Source organism: Lepidochelys olivacea (genome assembly GCF_965140295.1).
Source record: "Lepidochelys olivacea isolate rLepOli2 genome assembly, chromosome: 5".
In the NCBI taxonomy this organism is placed as follows: Eukaryota; Metazoa; Chordata; order Testudines; family Cheloniidae; genus Lepidochelys; species Lepidochelys olivacea.
The window spans coordinates 62,673,136-62,693,569 of NC_140415.1; the positions used below are offsets into that span (position 1 = coordinate 62,673,136).

The window sequence follows — 20,434 nt, forward strand, 5'->3', positions numbered from 1 at the left end:
TAATTCCTACAGATAGCAGTTTCTCACACCATCACTGAGACTGCTATCTGTAGCAATTAGCTACATCAGATGGCTTTCTTTAGCATAGTAGGACCTGTCTCTGGCAGGTAGCCCAGTCCTACAGATAGCATTTTCACACACACACACACACATTTGAAATACAGAGATATGGTCAATATTTCTAGCCTCAGATACAAATGTTACATGCATACAGGTTGGATAAACACAGTCAATAGGTCTTAAGTTTTGCAATGATACCCCACATCAGCCATCTTGCATGAGGTATATATTAGCTTTGTCATATCCATATCATAAGCATATTTTCATAAAGAATGTAGAGTATAATGTCACACCCCACATGTACGTTTGCTGATCTGCAAATAGTAAAAGATCATGCACCTTTGGGTGCAAACACTCATGACAATAGTGCAGAGCCATGCAAGGTCCATGATTCTGTGTGAGATGGCAGACAGTGAGGAGGGCCAGGCAGGTTTGTGGGTTTAGAAAAAAACATTATGTATACGTTTATGTATGGGATACATATAAAATTAGTGGATGGCTAACAATGCATTATAAGAAGTTGAATCCCATGGCCACAACCAACCCTGTCTGACCTGTTTGGTACCCAGCATACACTGCCAAATCAAAGCTTCCCAAAATATAGTGGGATATCTATTAATGGTGCACCTCACTCTGAATCTATACAAGTGCTTCTGGTGAGTACCCTGATTGCTGAGACAAGGAGTCCAGGAGGCATGCACACAAGTGACATAGTAACCGTAGTGACTCTATGCTGACATAACTTGAGTTAACACACACTTAAAGTGTAGATATGGCCTTAGGTATATTAAATGTTTGGGAGAGTTAACAGGAACAGTATGAGGGTAGACTAAGATTCATTCAGGTCTTTAGGCTCAAGGCATTGGAACTAGCCTTACTGCATCCTACAGGCTCAGAAACAAAGAGGCACATTAAAAAAAAGATATCATTTATTTATTAAAATTTCTTGACTAAAGGGTGTATAACTCATGATTTTAGAATTCTTGTGGTTGTAAAGGTACCTTGGCGTTGTAGATGTGTGTTCATTATATTTTGAAAGGCAAAACTATGAATGGGTTGAAAAAAGAATTAGATCAGTCCCTCAGGATAAGTACATTGGCTATTAGCCAAGATAATCAGGGATGCAGGCCCATGCTCTGCATATCCCTAAACCGTCCTTTGACTGCCAGATGCTGGGAGTGGACAATGGGATGGTTCACTGAGTCATTGCCTGTCTGATCATTCCCTTAAAAGCACCTGGCATTGGCCACTGTCACAAGACAGAATACTACATTAGGCGGACTATTGGTCTGACCCACGATGGCAGTTCTAATTTTCTGCAAAAATTACAATAGATTTTTTTCCAGCGAGAAAGACGTTATAGGAGATAGTGTACTGCCTTTACTGAATATTTGAGAATCAAGTTGTATACAATGGCATGCGGAAAAACACTAAGGGCTAGACTGAGAGGCAAAATAACAGTTGCAAAAATGCAATTCCCATTGATGGATTGACTCAAAACAAAGTTTTGACACTAGGCCAGAAATTTAGTCAGCTCTAAAATGAGAAGAAAAAATTAAATTTAAAAATTCAGGGAATCCCAGCAGCAGATAAGACAACTTGGGAAACTGCTAGGAGACTCTATGCAATCAGATACAGTGATGCGGGGTTCTTTGTTTCTGAGGGGATATATGTAAAATGTTTCACTGAATTAAGTCTCATGGATTATCACCATTGGCAAGTTAAAGCGCTCTAACTTGCTGCCTTGGGGTGTGAAAAATCACCCCCTCCCCAAGCACAGCAAGTTTGAGCGCTTTAAAGTGCTAGTGTGGACAGGCTCGGCTCCCAGTGCTCAGAGCTAATCCCCTCATCAAGGTGGATTACCAGGAACACTGGCACCCGCGGCAGCGCTTTGAACTTTGTAGTGTATACATAGCCTCAGTAGGTTAGATCAGACAAAGAGTTGCATTGACTAGGCATTGGGATGCCTGTGCCTTTAAGAACTCAGCCCTAGGAAGCCAATGCTGAGAGGTGCTTTCTGTGAGAGGGGAAATTAAAAAAGCCCCTTTGCCCCCCACCATTTTTGCAAACACAGGTGTCTCAATCCCACTGGGGTAACTGTTACTCTCTGTGCCCCAGCCTGTGCCGGGTTTTGCCCTCTGTCACTGTCTGCCAGCACCTCACACCAAGCTTAACTTCTGCTCCTCCCCCCCAGCCTGATTTTGCCCTTTAGCCCCTCTCCTAATTCTGCCTCCAGCTGCTTGACCCCCATGACCAGTCAATTTCCACCCCCTGCTCCGATTCACCCCCTTTGCCCCTTTGTAACCCCTGTAAATAGCAGTCAGCAGATTTTTACAGCTAATAAGGGCAGGGTGAAGGGCAGTGGCTTCAGCAGATGAACTGAGCATGCTCAGTACACCATCAGTAGCACATTACTACAGAGCATGCAGGCTGTGGCCGTGGCATTGGCCGCACCAGGAGTACGAGCTGGGTCCAATACATGTTAGCTGATTGTGATTGACTCTTAGGGTGGGAGCCTGTTGTTAACCACATCCAGCTAAATAGACTGGCCCTGTCTAGGTTAACGTTCTCTTTAAAATTATGTTCACCAATATATTTGAATGCATGACCTATTTTCCTAGAGTAGCCAGGGACCCTGCGTTCTTTGGGGGCAAGGGCCACTCTATTCAGTAACGCTAAGAAATAATTTTGGTCTTGTAAAACTAAAAAAAAAAGACTGTTTAGAGACTGTACAACTAAGATATAATTATAATAGCATGCTTCATTTACACCTATGGTTCCACCTTATTTCCACCACTTTTTTTGTTCAGCTGCTTAAGGATTCCAAAAGTGCAACCCATAGAGAGCTGAGATATGTATATGATCTTCTGCAGCCACTCTGTTCATTGTGGGATAGACTGTCCTTCACCCCTACCGCCAGCTGCCTAGATTCCATCTCTGGGAGCAGAAGCAAGATCATAGGGGCCTAATTCTCCCTCTTCACTCCATGAGCAAATGGCTGCAGTGGGGAGAGTTGGCCAAGCATGAGGGAGTGAAGTTACTTCCTTTCCTTTCACTACCTGCACACCTCAGCAAGTTGGACACGTGAGGAATTGTAACTGAAAAATGACTAGGAACAAAATATTTGTTCTTTGACTACTTTATAGTTTACAGTCATGGTAGTTAATGCATGTTGAAACTTGATAAGCCATTGTAATGTAGATAAATCCCAATTCAAAATTTCTTCCTGGTGCTCCTCCTGGGACACTGCAAGTATGCATGTGTCTCTTACACAGCTCTGAGCAGAAAGGCCCAATCTAACCCTCTGCCTTAGACAGACCAGTGCTAATGATTCTAACAATGCCAGACCACAAAGTCTGCTCTCTCTACAGCTTGTGGAGCCTTCACCCTTCTCTATATGAGAAAGTCATAACCAATGTAACCAGATTAGTTTAGAAACAGGTTCATTTAAATAGATGCAACCCATGTGTGTGGATACTTTAAGTTTTTAGTCTTAACTTTAGAATGCCTTATATCAAATTAGCATCAAAAAGGTAAGGAACCAATTTAAGCTAAATCTAGGGCATTCTGAAACTGAAATAAGTATCCACACAAGGGAGTTGCACTGATTTAACTAAATCTGCTTCTAAACTGATTTAGTTAAATCAGTACAACTTCCTTGGGTAGACAGTCCTTAGTTTTCTGTTTTCCTTTGTGATGAAGTCAAACAGCTATTAATAATAATCAGTATTATGCTGATTTACTTAATTACCACTTAGATGCTTCAAGAAAAATCCAAATTGGCTTTATTGTTTATGATTAAAGTTTCTGTGGTAAACTGGCCAAACTTTTATTAACAATGTTTGTACATCATGTATTAAAACTACAACTGTGCAGTCTAATTGTATCTCTTAGCAGGGGAGTAAGTGGCAAATTATAGTATTTTAGCCAAATTATAGTAGTGTTATGAAATTAATCTTGTTGATTGCTCTCAAGACTACAGCAATAACTCAGAAACAACCCCTCATTTGTCTGGAGTGTTCAGAATTGTAACAGGGTGGCTTGCCTATGAATTGGAGAGCCTGGGCCTACACCAGCCGTATTACAGGATGAGCCACATCTGGGTTGAATCAGATGATCCTGGGTAAAAGACAACAGGAAGCTACAGTCCCTGGTGGGTTTCTTGAAGTGAAGGAACTGAGTGGAAAGAGTGTCTTTGGCAGTGATCCTAACAATTCTTCAGGAAGGTGGGGCTATGCCTCACTGGAGCCTGAGTGGATGATTGTTTCTGAGAACCTTGTTAATTTAATAAAAATGCAGAAGCTTCTCAGAAGGTCTGTAACAAAAAGAGGGAGTGTGGAGTTTGTTTTGGTGGGGGAATAGGAAGGGCACAGGAGAGTACTGGCGGGGGGGTTGGGTGGCAGCTGGCCCTGTTATGAGAGTATTCTTTGACAAGGTTAATAGGGAATTGTATGAATTTACTTGTCTGGATAACTGAGCTTCTCTCTCACTATGTAGTGCCATCCTAGGGAAAACCTAGGTGAATGCTGATTGAACCTTTCTATGCCAATCCCAGAATCTGAATACAGTAGGGGTGTGTGTGTGTATGTATGTATATATACACACACACTAGCTGGGGATTGGGAGTTCATAAAATGAAACATCTGAAAATTACGGTAGATACAGTGTATGAATTGTAGTATGGTGCAGGGCATTGCTTTCTTGTTCTACAAACTACTGTAAAAGAGTTTCCAATGCAATGGAGGCATCAGACTGTGAAGGAGTGTTGACTTGTTCATCAACATAACTCTTATGTGATTGTGGTTATCTTCTTTTCATCTGTTGAAAAAAATGGTTCATATAACTAATCATTTGTATGATTGGTGTTCATAAATGAATGGTCTACTGTAACTCTGAATGTGGAGGGCTCCACAGGTGTCATTCACCATTTGGAAGATAAATAGGTTTTATCAGTTCAAAAACTGTAGAAGCTTAAAGCCTTAAAACTTTGATTAGTATTGTGACTATTTAAAATGTACAGTGAGAGGGTTAGAAGTTCTCTGGGAGCATTCAAGCATGCTAATCTAAACCACCTTGTGAAAGTTACAAGTAGTAGCTAGAAGGCAGGTAGGCCAATAGCCATATTATCCATTTTTATTTTTTTGTCTGGTACAGACCAGACATCCCCTTACGTGGGTCCAAAACTCTTAGAAATGGTAGTAAGTTGTGCTATCATTTCATCAGACTTTGATCAGTGCAATAGCTGGGCACTAGGGCTCTCAAATCACTTTAATCTTGGAGAACAGTGACTCTGGTCATCAGTGTAGCTTCAAAAGATATACAGCTGTACAATCTCATATGCCCCCCACACCTCTCTCTCTCTCTCTTTAATCAATATTTTTGTTCAATATCTTCATAAATGATCTGGAGGATGGTGTGGATTGCATTCTCAGCAAATTTGCGGATGATACTAAACTGGGAGGAGTGGTAGATACGCTGGAGGGCAGGGATAGGATACAGAGGGACCTAGACAAATTGGAGGATTGGGCCAAAAGAAATCTGATGAGGTTCAATAAGGATAAGTGCAGGGTCCTGCACTTAGGACGGAAGAACCCAATGCACAGCTACAGACTAGGGACCGAATGGCTAGGCAGCAGTTCTGCGGAAAAGGACCTAGGGGTGACAGTGGACGAGAAGCTGGATATGAGTCAGCAGTGTGCCCTTGTTGCCAAGAAGGCCAATGGCATTTTGGGATGTATAAGTAGGGGCATAGCGAGCAGATCGAGGGACGTGATCGTCCCCCTCTATTCGACATTGGTGAGGCCTCATCTGGAGTACTGTGTGCAGTTTTGGGCCCCACACTACAAGAAGGATGTGGATAAATTGGAAAGAGTCCAGCGAAGGGCAACAAAAATGATTAGGGGTCTGGAACACATGACTTATGAGGAGAGGCTGAGGGAGCTGGGATTGTTTAGTCTGCGGAAGAGAAGAATGAGGGGGGATTTGATAGCTGCTTTCAACTACCTGAGAGGTGATTCCAGAGAGGATGGTTCTAGACTATTCTCAGTGGTGGAAGAGGACAGGACAAGGAGTAATGGTCTCAAGTTGCAGAGGGGGAGATTTAGGTTGGATATTAGGAAAAACTTTTTCACTAAGAGGGTGGTGAAACACTGGAATGCGTTACCTAGGGAGGTGGTGGAATCTCCTTCCTTAGAGGTTTTTAAGGTCAGGCTTGACAAAGCCCTGGCTGGGATGATTTAATTGGGGATTGGTCCTGCTTTTGAGCAGGGGGTTGGACTAGATGACCTCCTGAGGTCCCTTCCGACCCTGATATTCTATGATTCTAATCTGGGTCTTGTCTAACAGGTGTCTGTAGCCTTTGAGGCCTTTATGGAGAATCAGAAGCAACAGGTGTTTATCAGGGTTCCAAGTTGCTGATGCGTAAAAACTTTTGAGCAGCTATGGCAACAAAACTAGTTGCTTACAAGTTACATGCAGCATTTTTATACAGATGCTCAGTAACATGGAGATGAGCCAGTTATAAACATCTAGATACCTATGGATAGACAAACTCTTCCCAAAAAAATTTCTGGCAATAGCTTGCTTTCTCTTCAGTAGCTAGCTGCCTTGAGATGCATTCTTTTTCAGAACTTTCCCCAGGTCCCTGCATCATTTTACACAACTGAAAACATATTATTGATTTATACTCTCCAGTGCCCATACCAATATGGGAATCACGGCTGCCTCAATTTTTTGTTCATCCTGAAGTACTGATATTGGGGGGGGAGGAGGAGTTGAAATAGTTTGCGTTATTGAATTTTCTATTAAAATGTCTGCTTATCTCCAAGAGACAGTCGTGTGGGCCATACTGTCAAGTAGAAATAGCTGCAATATGTTTGACTTCATGACTGAAACTTGGTGGCCAAGCCTAGTTTTTTCTGTGATCATTGGGCATAATAGCACTTTATATAGTTCCTCTGATACCTACACAATATGATTAGTATGACAGTCCTTGGCTTGAGGCCTTTCTCTAGCTATGTCACCCGCTGATATAAATTCACTAGGATTCCTTTCTTTAGTGTTAACAAAAGAAGTTACACAATTCTAAAATATAGGGATCATATGTAGAATTGCTCTACTGAGTGTCATTAATTATTGTGTGGATTAGTGACATGGAGGAGAAAGGTGGGGTGGAAAGTGCGTAGTTCTGGTGTTTGTAAAAAATGGAGAAGGGTTCTTCATACCATACTGATTTTGTTTTTCTAACAAGTGAACTGTTTTTCAGAACAGCTTTATGAAAAATACTGCACTGACCAATAACATCAGTATTTCTCTGCTGCACAATTAATGACCAAATGTTATGGTTTCAGAAATTGCTGTTTGTTTGGCAATAGAACAAAAATCCTATGCAGAAATAGGGAAGACAGCCCATGATTATAACTGTCTTTTGGTAGGAAAATTCCATTGGAGTAGATCCTCAGACCTTTGACTTCAGTTTAAAATAAAAATCAACAGTACAGATTTCAAGGTTGTTGGGTTTTTTTTAGTCTGGGATTTTCAAATGAGCTTGGGAAGGGGGTAAGTGCCTAAGTCCTATTCCTTTTCTATTTTTAAAGCTTCCTCAAATGTAAGCCCTCAGTACACATCTTTACGTTTAATGCCTTTACTACAGTTTCAGTCTGTTTCAGAGATAGCTGTGAAGAAAAAGCATATATATGCATTTGTTTCACAAATAACTAACTAAGTATAGGACAGCAGATTGTATTTTGATAAAATATTGCAAAGTTGTTTCTGAAAAGTTAAAAATCTTTCAATTGGCAGCCACAAGAGGTGGCTATTTTCCTACTCTTGTCTCAACAAGAGTGGGTGACGACAAACTGAAAAGAAACTGAAAATGAAAGGACAATTCTGCCTTCTGTACGGTTAAAGAAAGAGATGAGACGGTAATGTACTGTAGCACCTATTTGCTTGTTTTATTTATGTTCTGTATTTTATTTTTTACAGGATTTTAAAATGTTTATGTTATCCTAGGCCTCTTTTACTGGTTTAAGAAAGACTAAAACAATCAGCCACTGAGGGTGAAATTCACTCTGTGCAGAAGGCCATCAGAAGGCCTGTGCAACACTTAAATCATATTTCAAAGAGTAGGCCCTGATCAGCAAGGCACAAAACCTTATGATTTACTTTAAACATGAGCATTCCCTGGGATGTGTGAGAGCCTGAGCTAGAGCCTTAAGTGAGATTTTAGTGGTGTGTAAGCCTTCTGCTGTGCCCTCTGCACGGGGGACGGGGTGGCGGGAAAGCTAGACTAAGATCTCAGAGCCAGCAAACAGCATTTGGCGCATATAGCAAATACTTAAGGGGAGGCAATAGACCATCACAATTATCATAGTTCTTTATTCACTGATAAAGACAATTTTGGAGATTTTTCCATTCACCATTAAATTTTGGGAATTACTGTTGCTTTGTTTTTTTTCCTGATAACTTGTAACTATTTGCAAAATGTCTTTCATAAATGAATGAATTTAAAATGTGAGTTGAAACTGTGAAAAATAATAAAACATATGTAAAACTGGAGATCTCTTTATTCACTCAGCTTCACATTAAAATAACTTTTGTAAGCAAAAGTACAAAATAAAATTTCAATAGTTTTACTTCTATTAGTCTGGGAAACAAATTAAAAACAGTCAGGTACTGAGGCTTAAAAGTGGGGTCCTGATGATTTGTAACAAACAGACAATGTTTAACTGAATTGGTCGCGGATTTTTAGTGTGGGTCATTGGTGCACAGTTTGATTGGTATTCTGTCCTCTGAGCATTTTAAGTACAATTTGTGCTTCTAAGAGTGACTTTGCAGTTTTGAGCCTTCAATTTTATCTAACCTATCTTGTATTTATAAACATAAATAAAGCTAAGATTTTGTCAGGGATATTTTTAGTATAAGACAGGGACAGGTCATGGGCAATAAAGAAAAATTAACGGAAGTCTGTGACCTATCCCTGACTTTTACTAAAAATATCCCTGACAAAATGGGACGCTCAGCTGTGGGGTCCCCACACCATCTGTAGAGGTTGGGTAGCTACCGGGGCTGCTCCCAGCGCTGGGGGCCCCTTTTGCCTGTAGAGATTCAGAGCTTCAGGGTCCCCCAGCTCGGAGGTCCCGGGTACCCCCTCCACCCACAGTGGCTGGGAGTTTTGAAGGACCCACAGCGCCTGTGGCAGCTCGGAGCTCTAGGGTACCCTACCCTCCGTGGCAGCCAGGAGCTCCGGGGAGCGCCCACATTGGCCGCAGCGGCTGGCAGCTCCAAGAGTCACCCAGCTCCTATGTCCACGGGGAACTGTGGGGTCCCCCTGCTGGAGCAGGCGACGGGGAGACCCTGCAGCTCCTGGCTGACAGGGCTGAATTCACGGAGGTCACAGGAAGTCATAGATTCCGTGACTTCTGCGACCTCTGTGGAAAAAATCATAGCCTTAATTATAAAGTGTCTTAAAGCAAATCACAGGTTTCTTTGACCAAGTGTCTTGGACTCTTCCCTGTAGCTGAGCTCCATACCAGAGCTGTTAAGCAGACGCGTATCAGAGTTGCACAGCTCTTAAAATTTCTTCGGTGGTTGACTGACATTCATTGAGGCAGAAAAATGTCTGCACCCAAGCTAGAGCAGCATCATTCGCAGGGGTCCTGATCTCTGACATTTGGGTCTCTGTTACTGCTGAAAAAACAGCCTGGTCTGTGGCACTGGGTACTCTGGTACTGAATTTGGGTTGTTTGGAAGGGCCCTACTTAGTTTCTCAGGGCTGCTTGCTGCATCTGCATTTTCATGGCTGCTAAGGGGATGCTAAATCTTTTCATCATCCAAGTTCACAATTGGAGGAACCCAACATTTCTTATTTTAATCTTGCATTGTTTAAACATAGGTAAGGCAGTGCTAAATACAAAAACAAAACAGGAAGAGCCAAACAGAATTTTAAAGAATTATTGCGGGGTTTTCCCCCTCCAATGCACAAAAAATTCATTCAAATATCTTGCACTCTCACATAGCTGTGATAACTATACATACAGTTGCACACACTTCTGAGTATCACAGTTTGGGAAAATCAACTCTTAATGATGCCTTCACCCGAACATGGAACACAATACTTAAAAACGTGTCTGGATCCTGCAATCAGAGCCATGCTGGCAGACCCCTGCACCAGCATGGATTGGATTGCAGGATTTGGTCCATGATGCGTAAAATCCCTACTAGTTGTCAGAGCAACGTTAACACATTTTTAAAATAAGTCAAGTTCTGCCCCAAATAACTTGATTGTACATATACAGAGTGCTCATATTGGTCCTTTTCTGTCTTTCAGGATAAGCAGTCAAGAAAGTCTCCGCTAGACAGAAGATGTGTGTTTTTTGTTTTGTTTTTGTTTTTGAGTGTTAGAATAAAATGTTGAAGTAGCTAACATACCAAATCCTATGAACAATGACAACATTTCAGTGGCTGGTGGCAATGCTATTGATATTACACATTTTGAACTTTGTTGGAATTAATTATGCCCTCAGTGGAGAAAGAAGCAGTGAAAACACATCTTTTCCTATAGCAACAAATGGACAGCCATTTCCGTGGAATAAATTAAGGCTCCCTGATTGGATTCTTCCAGTCTATTATGACCTTCTAATTCACCCGAATCTGACTTCATTAATATTCATGGGATCTGTGAAGATTCAAGTCACTGTGGTACATGAAACTAGCACCATAGTCTTACATAGCAAACATCTGGAAATCACCAGTGCAGCTATTGAGGAGGAAAATGGAAAGACCCAAGCAGATTTAAAAGTCTTGGAATACCCGCCCCATGAGCAAATTGCCTTTCTATATGCTGAGCCATTGCTGGTGGATAAGAAGTATTTCCTTTCTATAAACTATATTGCCAATCTTTCAGATGGTTTCTATGGCTTTTATAAAAGTACTTACAAAACTAAGGATGGTCAAATAAGGTAAATAAAGGCTACAAAAGACTTCATACGATATTGTGATATTGATCTTCTCAGTATAAAGTTCTTTTACTTTAAACTGGAGAAAATAATGCTATAATAGTTTAATAACATGCTGACTTTTTATCTCTAAGGGTTTTATTTTGTTTGCTGTACATTAATACTGCTATTGTTGTATTCCACTCTCTTCATGTAATAATGTCTCCCACACCATAATTGTTGGTTTATATTGTTGCTGTATTTTTTCTTTTCTGATTTTATGAAAAAAATAACTATTTAATATTAATTTTTTTCATAAAGTCAGAAAAGAAAAAATATAGCAACAATATAAACCAACAATTATTCCAAAGCTCTATTTAAATAGAAACTGTAAGAACCGATTACTATATCAACCTCAATTAATACACTTTTAGGGTAAAATACTACTCCATTCTACTCCAACAGTGAATATGTTGTCTAAAGTATAGATTTCAATTTCATAATCTGATCTTGATTCTAGTATGAGACTTGCAGTGACATCAATGGAAATTTTAGTCAGCTGTCAAGTATCACTGAGAGGCAATTGATTAAAGTAAATTGGGCGTAAGCTCTTAAATCACTTAGGTGCTTTTGAAAATGTTACTCTCTCTAGATAAGGGTGCAAATATCTTCATAAACTTTTCACCATCTTCCACTATGCGCTTGTATAAGCATCTCGGAGTTACCAATTTCTGTTGGACTTTATAAGTAATTCCTAATTAATTGTTCCAAAAGGGAGAGGAGAATGTCACTTTTCAAATACTTCTTCTGTAATTATATGTTTTATGCTGTGGCTTGTCGCCATTTTGGTCCCAGGATATGAGAGAGATTAGGTGGGTGAGGTAATATCTTTTATTGGATCAATTTCTGTTGAAGACAAGCTTGAAAGCTTGTCTTATTGGTAGGGCCCTACTAAATTCAGAGTCCATTTTGGTCAATTTCATGGTCACAGGATTTAAAAAATCATAAATTTCATGATTTCAGCTATTTAAATCTGAAATTTCATGGTGTTGTAATTGTCAGAATCCTGACCAAAAAAGGAAGTGTGGGTGTGTGTCACAAGGTTAGGGGGGGTTGCAGTACTGCTACCCTTACTTCTGCGCCGTTGCTGGCAGCAGCGCTGCCTTCGGAGCTGGGCAGCTGGGGAATGGCAGCCGCTGGCCAGGAGCCTAGCTCTGAAGGCAAAGCCGCCCGCCGCCCACAGCAGCACAGAAGTAAAGGTGGCATGGTGTAGTATTGCCATCCTTACTTCTGCGCTGCTGCTGGTGGGACACTGCCTTCACAGCTGGGTGCCCGACCAACAGCTCTCCAGCTGCCCAGCTCTGAAGGCAGTGCAGAAGTAAGGCTGGCAATACCGTGACCCCTCCCCTTAAAATAACCTTGCGACACCCCTGCAACTCCCTTTTGGGTCAGGACCCCCAATCTGAGAAACGCTGGTCTCCCCCATTAAATCTTTATAGTATAGAGTAAAAGCACACCAAAAAAACCAGATTTCATGGAGGAAGATCAGATTTCATGGTGTGTGATGAGGTTTTTCTTGGCCATGAATTTGGTAGGGCCCTACTTATTGAATCAAATTCCGTTGGTGAGATAAAGAGATTACCTCACCCACCTAGTCTCTTTAATCAGATTACATGTTATTCTGAAGAATCAAAAATAGCGTCAGTGGCAGCATGGATACATAGTTCAGATCTGTCTCTCTTATGACTTAACCATTTCGTAATTTTGACAGGGGACAATTGTACTGTGACCTGGTATCAGGATTTTGTCATGGTCAGAGAACCTAGTTACAATACAGTTTTCTCCTGACCCAGTTACAACAAATGACAGGATTCTCAAAGATATATAGGTGCCTAACTCCCATTGAAATCAATGGGAGTTAGGTGCCTAAATACAATTGAGATTCTGAGCTATGGTGCCTCAAGGACAGCACCCACTAAGTTCTTTGAAAAGTCTCTACAACTACCTTACTGTTTAGATTTCCTTTAAGCAAGCAATTTTCCTTATAGGCTATCAAGTGAATGTTGAATGAGTTTTGATTTATTAATTTACCTTGGTAAAGAAAAACACTTTTCTTGCGAATTCTGCTGCTTGCTGTCTCCTTTCAGATTGTTGGCTTCTACTCATTTTGAACCTACTTCAGCCCGCATGGCATTTCCATGTTTTGATGAACCATCCTTTAAGGCAAATTATACAATAAAGATTCGGAGGGATGGGCAACATAGTGCACTATCTAATATGCCAAAGGTGAATTTTTTCAGTCGTATCCTCAAGTGCTTTGCACTCATGTATGTATTTTCTTCCTTTCTTTATTGGGTGGTTGCTATTCATGTGTTTATATGAGACCAAATAAGGTGGGCCTGTGATTTCCTTATATCAAGCAAAGAGTTGTTTTGACCCTTGTTTTTACATTGTCAATAATATGAGAATAAGGGGGTATATAGAACTAATTCAAAGAAATAATTCTTCATGCAACATCAGCCTGAGGAATTCACTGCTGTAGAATGTCAGAGGCAGATACCATGCAAGGGTAATTTTGTGACCTCTTTAGCAGCATCTATGATTATATATGCTAAAATAACAGTAATCAAATCTCATGGCCTGTGTTATTCAAGAGGTCAGACTAGATGGCCTTAAAATCTGAATGTATGAATCACGCTTCAGGACATAAACTGATTACTGACAGGGGACAGGAAGAAATTTAGCAAAGCAGGAAGGAACATTGCAAAAAACATTTATCTGCCTTCCTCTGAAATATCAGGTATGGACTATTGTCACAGGCAGGATATTTTGACTTGATGAACCAATAATCTGATCATCTGGTATGGCAAATCCTATATCATTATTATGTCCTATATTAAAAATAAAAAAAATCTCTGAGCTGATCGTGGTCCTTTACTCACCAGCCCTGATTATTCTATCCTTCAGCTGCAGGAAGGTTAGGCAGGTAATTTACCCCATCTCGCAGTGCTTGCCTAAGTTCCTGCTTAACTTTCACATTGGATAATATATGTTGAACAGTCTTACAAAGAACAGCTGGCAGTTTTATTGAAAAATAAAATGCATCTACATACTAGAAGCAGAACTGAGTATATGTGGTCTGTCCCAATTCATGTTTTCTAGGTAAAGACTCTAAAGCTAGACAACCACCTGTTTGAAGATCACTTTGCAGAGAGTGTAAAAATGAGCACCTACTTGGTAGCATTTATAGTTAGTGATTTCCAGTCAGTCAGTGGTACAACTTCATCTGGAATTAAGGTAGGTTTTAAATGTGATTATATATTCAATTGAGAAACCATCCATTTCCCTTCCTTCCGTGGCCAGCATAGATCACTCAGACTTAACAATTGGACTTACTTTCAGAACCTGTCAACAATACTCTTTACTTGGCTAAAAGGATCAGCAATGTGCAATGCAAATCAAGTAACTTTTACCTTCCAACAGTTTGGGGTGCTGCCTACACAATGGTCCTAGCCTTTGTTGAACTTTTAGGAATCAAATCCAGGGTTCACCCAACTAAAATCCACAGTATAACCAACAGACCACATAAAGGTCCTGCCAGCTATACTGAAGGTGTAGAAAGTGGATAAGAAGGTATGGAATGTTGGTTGTTTATTGGTGTGTTCTCAGTGCAGCAAATTTTGCTCATGGGATCTGGACAAGTACACATGCTTCATATTGCCATAGGAAGATGGCATAGGTGCAGATCCACAAAGGTAGTTAGGCACCTAAGTCCAAGTTTTAGTCACACCTGCAATCCATAAAACCACTGCTCACTGCCTCCTAATGCTGTAGGTGCCTAAAGTTATTCAGTTGCCTATATTTTCACTGTAAAAGTCCCCTAGATGCCTAAGTTTCTGTTTCTGGGCATGCATACTGCTGTCTCGCTCTAAGCATCTGGATGTCTATCTCCCGCCTAAGCCTCTGTGTGATGCATGAACTGTTAAGATAAGATAAATGGAGGAGCACCAACCTCATCTGTGGGGCCCAATCTGGTAGGCATGCTACCTGATCAGGTCCCATTCAAAATCTGGCATTGAGGGGGAGATGGTGCTGCCACCACCCGCATTATAACTTTTAATCCAATGGTTAGAGCACTCACCTGGGATGTGGGAGACCTGGGTTCCTTTCCTCCCTCCCCCCGAGTGAGAGAGATGATTTGAACAGGGGTCTCCCACATCTCTCAGGAGAGTACTTCACCCACTGTGTTATGGGCTATTCTGATGTCAGGCTCCCTCAGTCTCTCCTTTTGAAGTGGTTCCACTTTGGATAAATACTTAATTACTGAAACAGGGGGACTGGACCTCAGGTTTCCCACCTCCCAGGTGGGTGCCCTAACCATCAGGCTACAGAGTCATTCTCTCTCTCACCTAATGACTTTTTAAAAATCTATCCAAAGTGGATCAGCTTCAACAGGAGAGATTCGGGGAGCTCCACATCAGAATAACCCATAGGTGGTTAGGGCACACATCTGACTGGTGTGGGAGACCTTTGTTCAAATCGTTTCTCCTCAAGCAGAGTGGGGAATTGAGTCTGGGTCTCCCACATCCCAGGTGAGTGCTCTAACCACTGGGCTAAATGTTATATGGTAGGCACCCCCATCTCCTCATCTGGTTGTTTTTTGTGGAGTAAGGCACATATCTAACTCATTTTCACAAGAAATGACTTAAGTGGCTAAGAACCTGATACCAGGAGAGGGTTTCTGGCTGTGGACCACTAGCAGAGCTAAGTACCTCCCTGCAGCCTGGACTTGGGTACCTAGCTCTGTGAGAAGGGTGGGCTTAGAATACACCCCTTTCCTCAGCATCTCCCATTGGCTAGTTTCAGTGGCTAGGATACGGGCTTTTGTGAATACTGTTCTTTGGCACCTAGTTTTCCCCATTTATTATACAGGGAACCTAAGCACCTAACTCAGGCTTTGTGTATTGCATTGCTGTTCCAATGATTTTTCTAGTCGGCTAAAAGTTATGCACTGAAACATAGACAGTCACAATGCCTAAGTCCTTTTGTGGATCCAGGCCATAGTTCTTACTCTGCATTTTGCATTCTTAAATTAAATTCAAAGGAAGTGAAAAGCAGCCAAACAACTGCTTTATTTAAGTCATATTTCATGTAGTTGTATATATTGTATTTATTCAACAGGTGTCAGTATATGTCACTCCAGAGAAACTGAATCAAGCTCATTATGCACTGGAAGCTGCCATAAAGATATTGGAATTCTATGAGCAATATTTTGGTATCTATTACCCTCTCCCAAAACAAGGTAATTTGGTGAAACCTATGCCTAATGTTCAATAACACACGAGGTTGTAAGATGGTAAGTAAATTTGAGCCTATTATTATTTATTTATCGTTACTTTTTATTTATATAGTGTGTCATAGCAGGGAACAATCCAGACTAATGAGTAGCTGTGTCACTCCTGCTCTGTAACCTAGGGTGCCCTTTACAATGCCTTGCTGCTCACAAACAGACTCCAGCATGTAAGTCACTCCCAGCTATGTCTATGTGTGTGCTATAGCCAGCCAACCACACCTCGGCTATTACCAGCCTTAGTTTACCACAGGGTGAACCCAGTACATGCCCATTCTCGGTTTCCCCCCCAGATACATATATCCCATACTTCCCAGCCCTCTCCCGGACAGTGCAAATATACTGAGTCCATTAGTCCTTTAAGGAAATAATATTTGCACAACTTGTTGCCCCAAATGGAGTTACTCAGACATGTCAACTTGAACACACTGGATCAGATAAAACAAGTTTATTAGCTACAAAGAGAGAGATTTTAAGTGTATACAAGTAATGAGGCATAAAAGTCAGACAGGGTTACAAGAAAAATAAAAATAGAACGCTTATTAATGCCTAACTTAACAAATTATATTCAAAGCAAAATTTTCTCACCACATACTTTCAGCAGCCTTGCTGACCAACTTCTGAAGGTCAGGACCCCTTCCCCAGAGTCTAACAGCTGCTTCCTCTGTCTCTTCAAGTACAGTGAATGTGGTAGGCAGTAAGAGAGAGAGAGAGAGAAGTGCCTTCAAGTATTTGTTCCTCCTTTTTATAGTTTCCGTTCCTCTCTTAAAACATTTCCACCTGAGAACCAGGAGCCAAAGAGTATATGTGGAAAAATATTCCCTTCTGTTTTTTTCACCTGTTTGAACTTTGTCTTCCCTTCCTATTTGATTATTCTAACTTGAATTTAAGTTGTGAACAAGCAGAGCATGCATACCTTTATTTAGGACAGACCTGTTTGCCAACTTATGTTTGGGCAGGGCTGTCAGGTTTGGAACATGTTAATAACATCATATAGGAGAATCTCATAACTTCACAAACAATGTTGCCACACAAATTTTATCAGGACCATACTGAGCACCAAATTATGAGTTTTCAAATCGTACCTTACAAGGCATGTGTACAAAGATTAATACAATAGTGAGTAGGGTGTGAATACAGGAGTGTGTTATGTCACATATAGCATCTATAAGTGCTTTGCTCAAAAAGTATGAAAATGAGATCCCTGCCATGAAGATCTTGCAATCGAAATAAACATACAGAAAAATGAGGGAAAGCATACAGCAAAAGTAAAATATTCGAGCAGTGACGTATAACCTGCATCCTGTTAGTTCCACAATTTCCCTAACTTTTGTATATTTATTTTATTTATTTATATATCTGAACCAGAGATTTATAAATGTGGGAAGTGATTGCAAATGGTGTTCTTAGGGCTAAACAATTATGAGGATCCTCAGGGAGACTGTTGAGGATACTTTGCCTAATTATTAATACAGATATTTGGTTTGGTAAATTAGGGAATCCATTTTTTAAAAAAGTGATAAACAGAAGTAGTTACTTTACAGTGGCCAAATCCTCTTTCTCATGCTCTTGGAAAGATTAACAATTACAGAATAGTCTCTTTGAGCAAGTCTTGCTTCTCTTGGCAGCATTTATTCTTTGATAACATTAGAGAAATTATACAATATCAGGAAGATACTTCACTTTTGATCATTTTTTGGTGGCAGGAACCACTGTAAAGAGGTACTTCCTCTGTATGGTGAAAGTTCCTGTAGCTATTGAAAGCAATAGACCATCAAAGCATTTCTGGTAGCTGGAAGAGATTATATATGTGGTTGTCATGTTACCTATTCACATACTGCCTGATCAACTCTCATTGAAGTCAATAGAAGATTCCCACCAGTTTCAACGGAAGCTTAATTAAACCAATAGTGGAGACATTTTCATTTACTATTTCCTCTACTAGACTTGAGCAATGATTCAAATGTCCCACATATCAACGTATATTAAGTTCTACTGCTTTTCAGATCTTGTTGCTGTCCCTGACTTTCAGTCAGGAGCCATGGAGAACTGGGGCCTGACCACATACAGAGAGACTTCTCTGCTTTATGATCCTGAGACTTCTTCAGCTTCTGACAAACTTTGGGTTACCATGGTGATAGGACATGAACTTGCTCATCAGGTAGTCTAGTTTGGATAATCTATTGTGCACATCCATCAGGACATGGAAGAATATATGTTATAGATATTAATCAAAACAGCATTTTTATTTTTAAGTATTTCTGCTCTGAAAATTGGCTCTGTAAAAACGGCAGTATGGATTCCATGTACATTGTCTCTAATGTGTCAGTCATAAAAGTGCTCATTTTAGAGGAGAAAAGATGTCTTTTTCTAATTACCAGTTCTGCAAACTCACCCTAAGATCTGAGTGTTTATTAATACCTTTATTAATGGTGATGATGAACAAAAAGAAAGAAAATACTGTTCTTTCTGGCCAGATTATGCCAGATTAAACAGTGAAATTCTGCTGCTTTCAGAAGGTTTGCTGAGTGTAAATGATTGGCCTTAGTTAAAAATTCTATCTACTTAAAATGGCCCCCATCACTAAAGCACCAATAAAGTTGTATTATTTACAAACAATAAACTATTCACACAGAACCCTTATAAGACAGGGGAAGTTTTATTGCTTCTTTTTTTCTCTTAACAAGTGGGGAACCAGGGATACACAGAAGTTAAGTGCCTGACTTTTAGAAGCACTCAGCTCCCACGCTCTGTTTGAAGTTATTGTGAAATTTGGATGCTCTGTGTTTAAAGTTGCTTGCCCAAGATCACATAAAAAATCAGTCGCAGAGGTGGGAATTTAAGCTAGATCTTTTTAATCATCTGTTTGTTATATAACCACACAGACATTTTCCCTCTCTGAAATGACAATGTACATCAGTGAAGAGAATCCAATTCTTTGCTATGTTGGCTCTGCAATACTAATAGGTGTCAAAAGTTGTAAACCCTTATATTTGCCACTTTAGTAAACAACTATGATTCTGAACGCAAGGAGCATGTATATTGAGTAAGAAGTTGCCATTTTTGAATACTTTGCAAAGTAGAACTACATTTTAAGGAATTAATACCATGATTCATCAAGAGGCTTCAGATTAACTGATGACAGTATGGTAAAGCATTGACATTAAAAACTGATTTTCTATTGATTCATAAATTAGTCTGGCTTTGATTTATTAAGGACTAGTGTAGATTTCCAATTGTTAATTTCTGTAGCAGATACAGAAATTAACTATTTGTTTGAGCTAGCATATTGAAAATATCTATATATCTCATAAGCTACTTTACTAATATCTTATTTACTGTATTTCTAAACTCTGGGTCAAATCTTATTCACCTGAGTTCTGAGGGTGGTCTCATTGACTTTAAACAAATTACTCATGTCAGTAAGGCAAGCAGGATTTGGCCTTAACTAACACTTTTTTATAAAACCAGTGAAACATTCTAAAGATGAATGCCTGTGACATTCATTTATGTTCAAAAAAGATTCAAGTACTCGTCCTGTAATGGCTTTCCTAATAGTATACCATATTTAACATACTCCCCTTATTATTTATTTAAATAAAAAGAAATTGGTGATTAAGAATTTGGTGTGATAAATGAACAACACGCAGTAATGATGAGCCCTGCACTCATCCATTTTATTGCCATATGTTAGAGAATGACTTTTGCTGATAACTGATGGCATAGCTTTCTGAATGCTTAGAGTGATTTCCTGAGTGGTAGGATCATTGTTTTATGTAATAAGAAATGACCCAATTCCAGATCCTGTCCCGGGTAAGACTAGGGTTGGGATACTGGACATGGCACAGCTCTTGCCAGAATTTGGCCTTGTTGATAGATTTCTTGTTAATGTACTTGCCAATTTTTTGTGACTGAGAAGAGATGTTTCACTATTAATTGGAAATCAGACATACGTACATCTTTTAAAACACTCATTGTCAGAAGTAATATTATTGATTTAGTTGGAAGAAGTTCTTTATTCTTCCTCTCTGTCTGGGACCCATTAATGAACATTTTATTTCTTTATGAACCATTTGTCTTAATTCCTTTA

At 40.0% G+C, this 20,434-nt stretch overlaps 1 protein-coding gene across 1 annotated transcript in view; it reads left to right on the forward strand.

The window, feature by feature from the left end:
- The window catches only part of LOC311520575 (uncharacterized protein), a gene marked incomplete at its 3' end in the record, with an annotated part of 75,089 nt that overhangs the window by 1,291 nt on the left and 53,364 nt on the right, over positions 1–20,434 (forward strand). The window contains exons 2-6 of the mRNA XM_084628131.1: positions 10,388–11,018; positions 13,142–13,280; positions 14,157–14,291; positions 16,176–16,296; positions 18,351–18,505. Of these exons, the coding sequence (XP_084484257.1) occupies positions 10,504–11,018; positions 13,142–13,280; positions 14,157–14,291; positions 16,176–16,296; positions 18,351–18,505 (1,065 nt within the window). The 5' untranslated portion in view covers positions 10,388–10,503. The remainder of the gene's footprint in view (positions 1–10,387; positions 11,019–13,141; positions 13,281–14,156; positions 14,292–16,175; positions 16,297–18,350; positions 18,506–20,434) is intronic.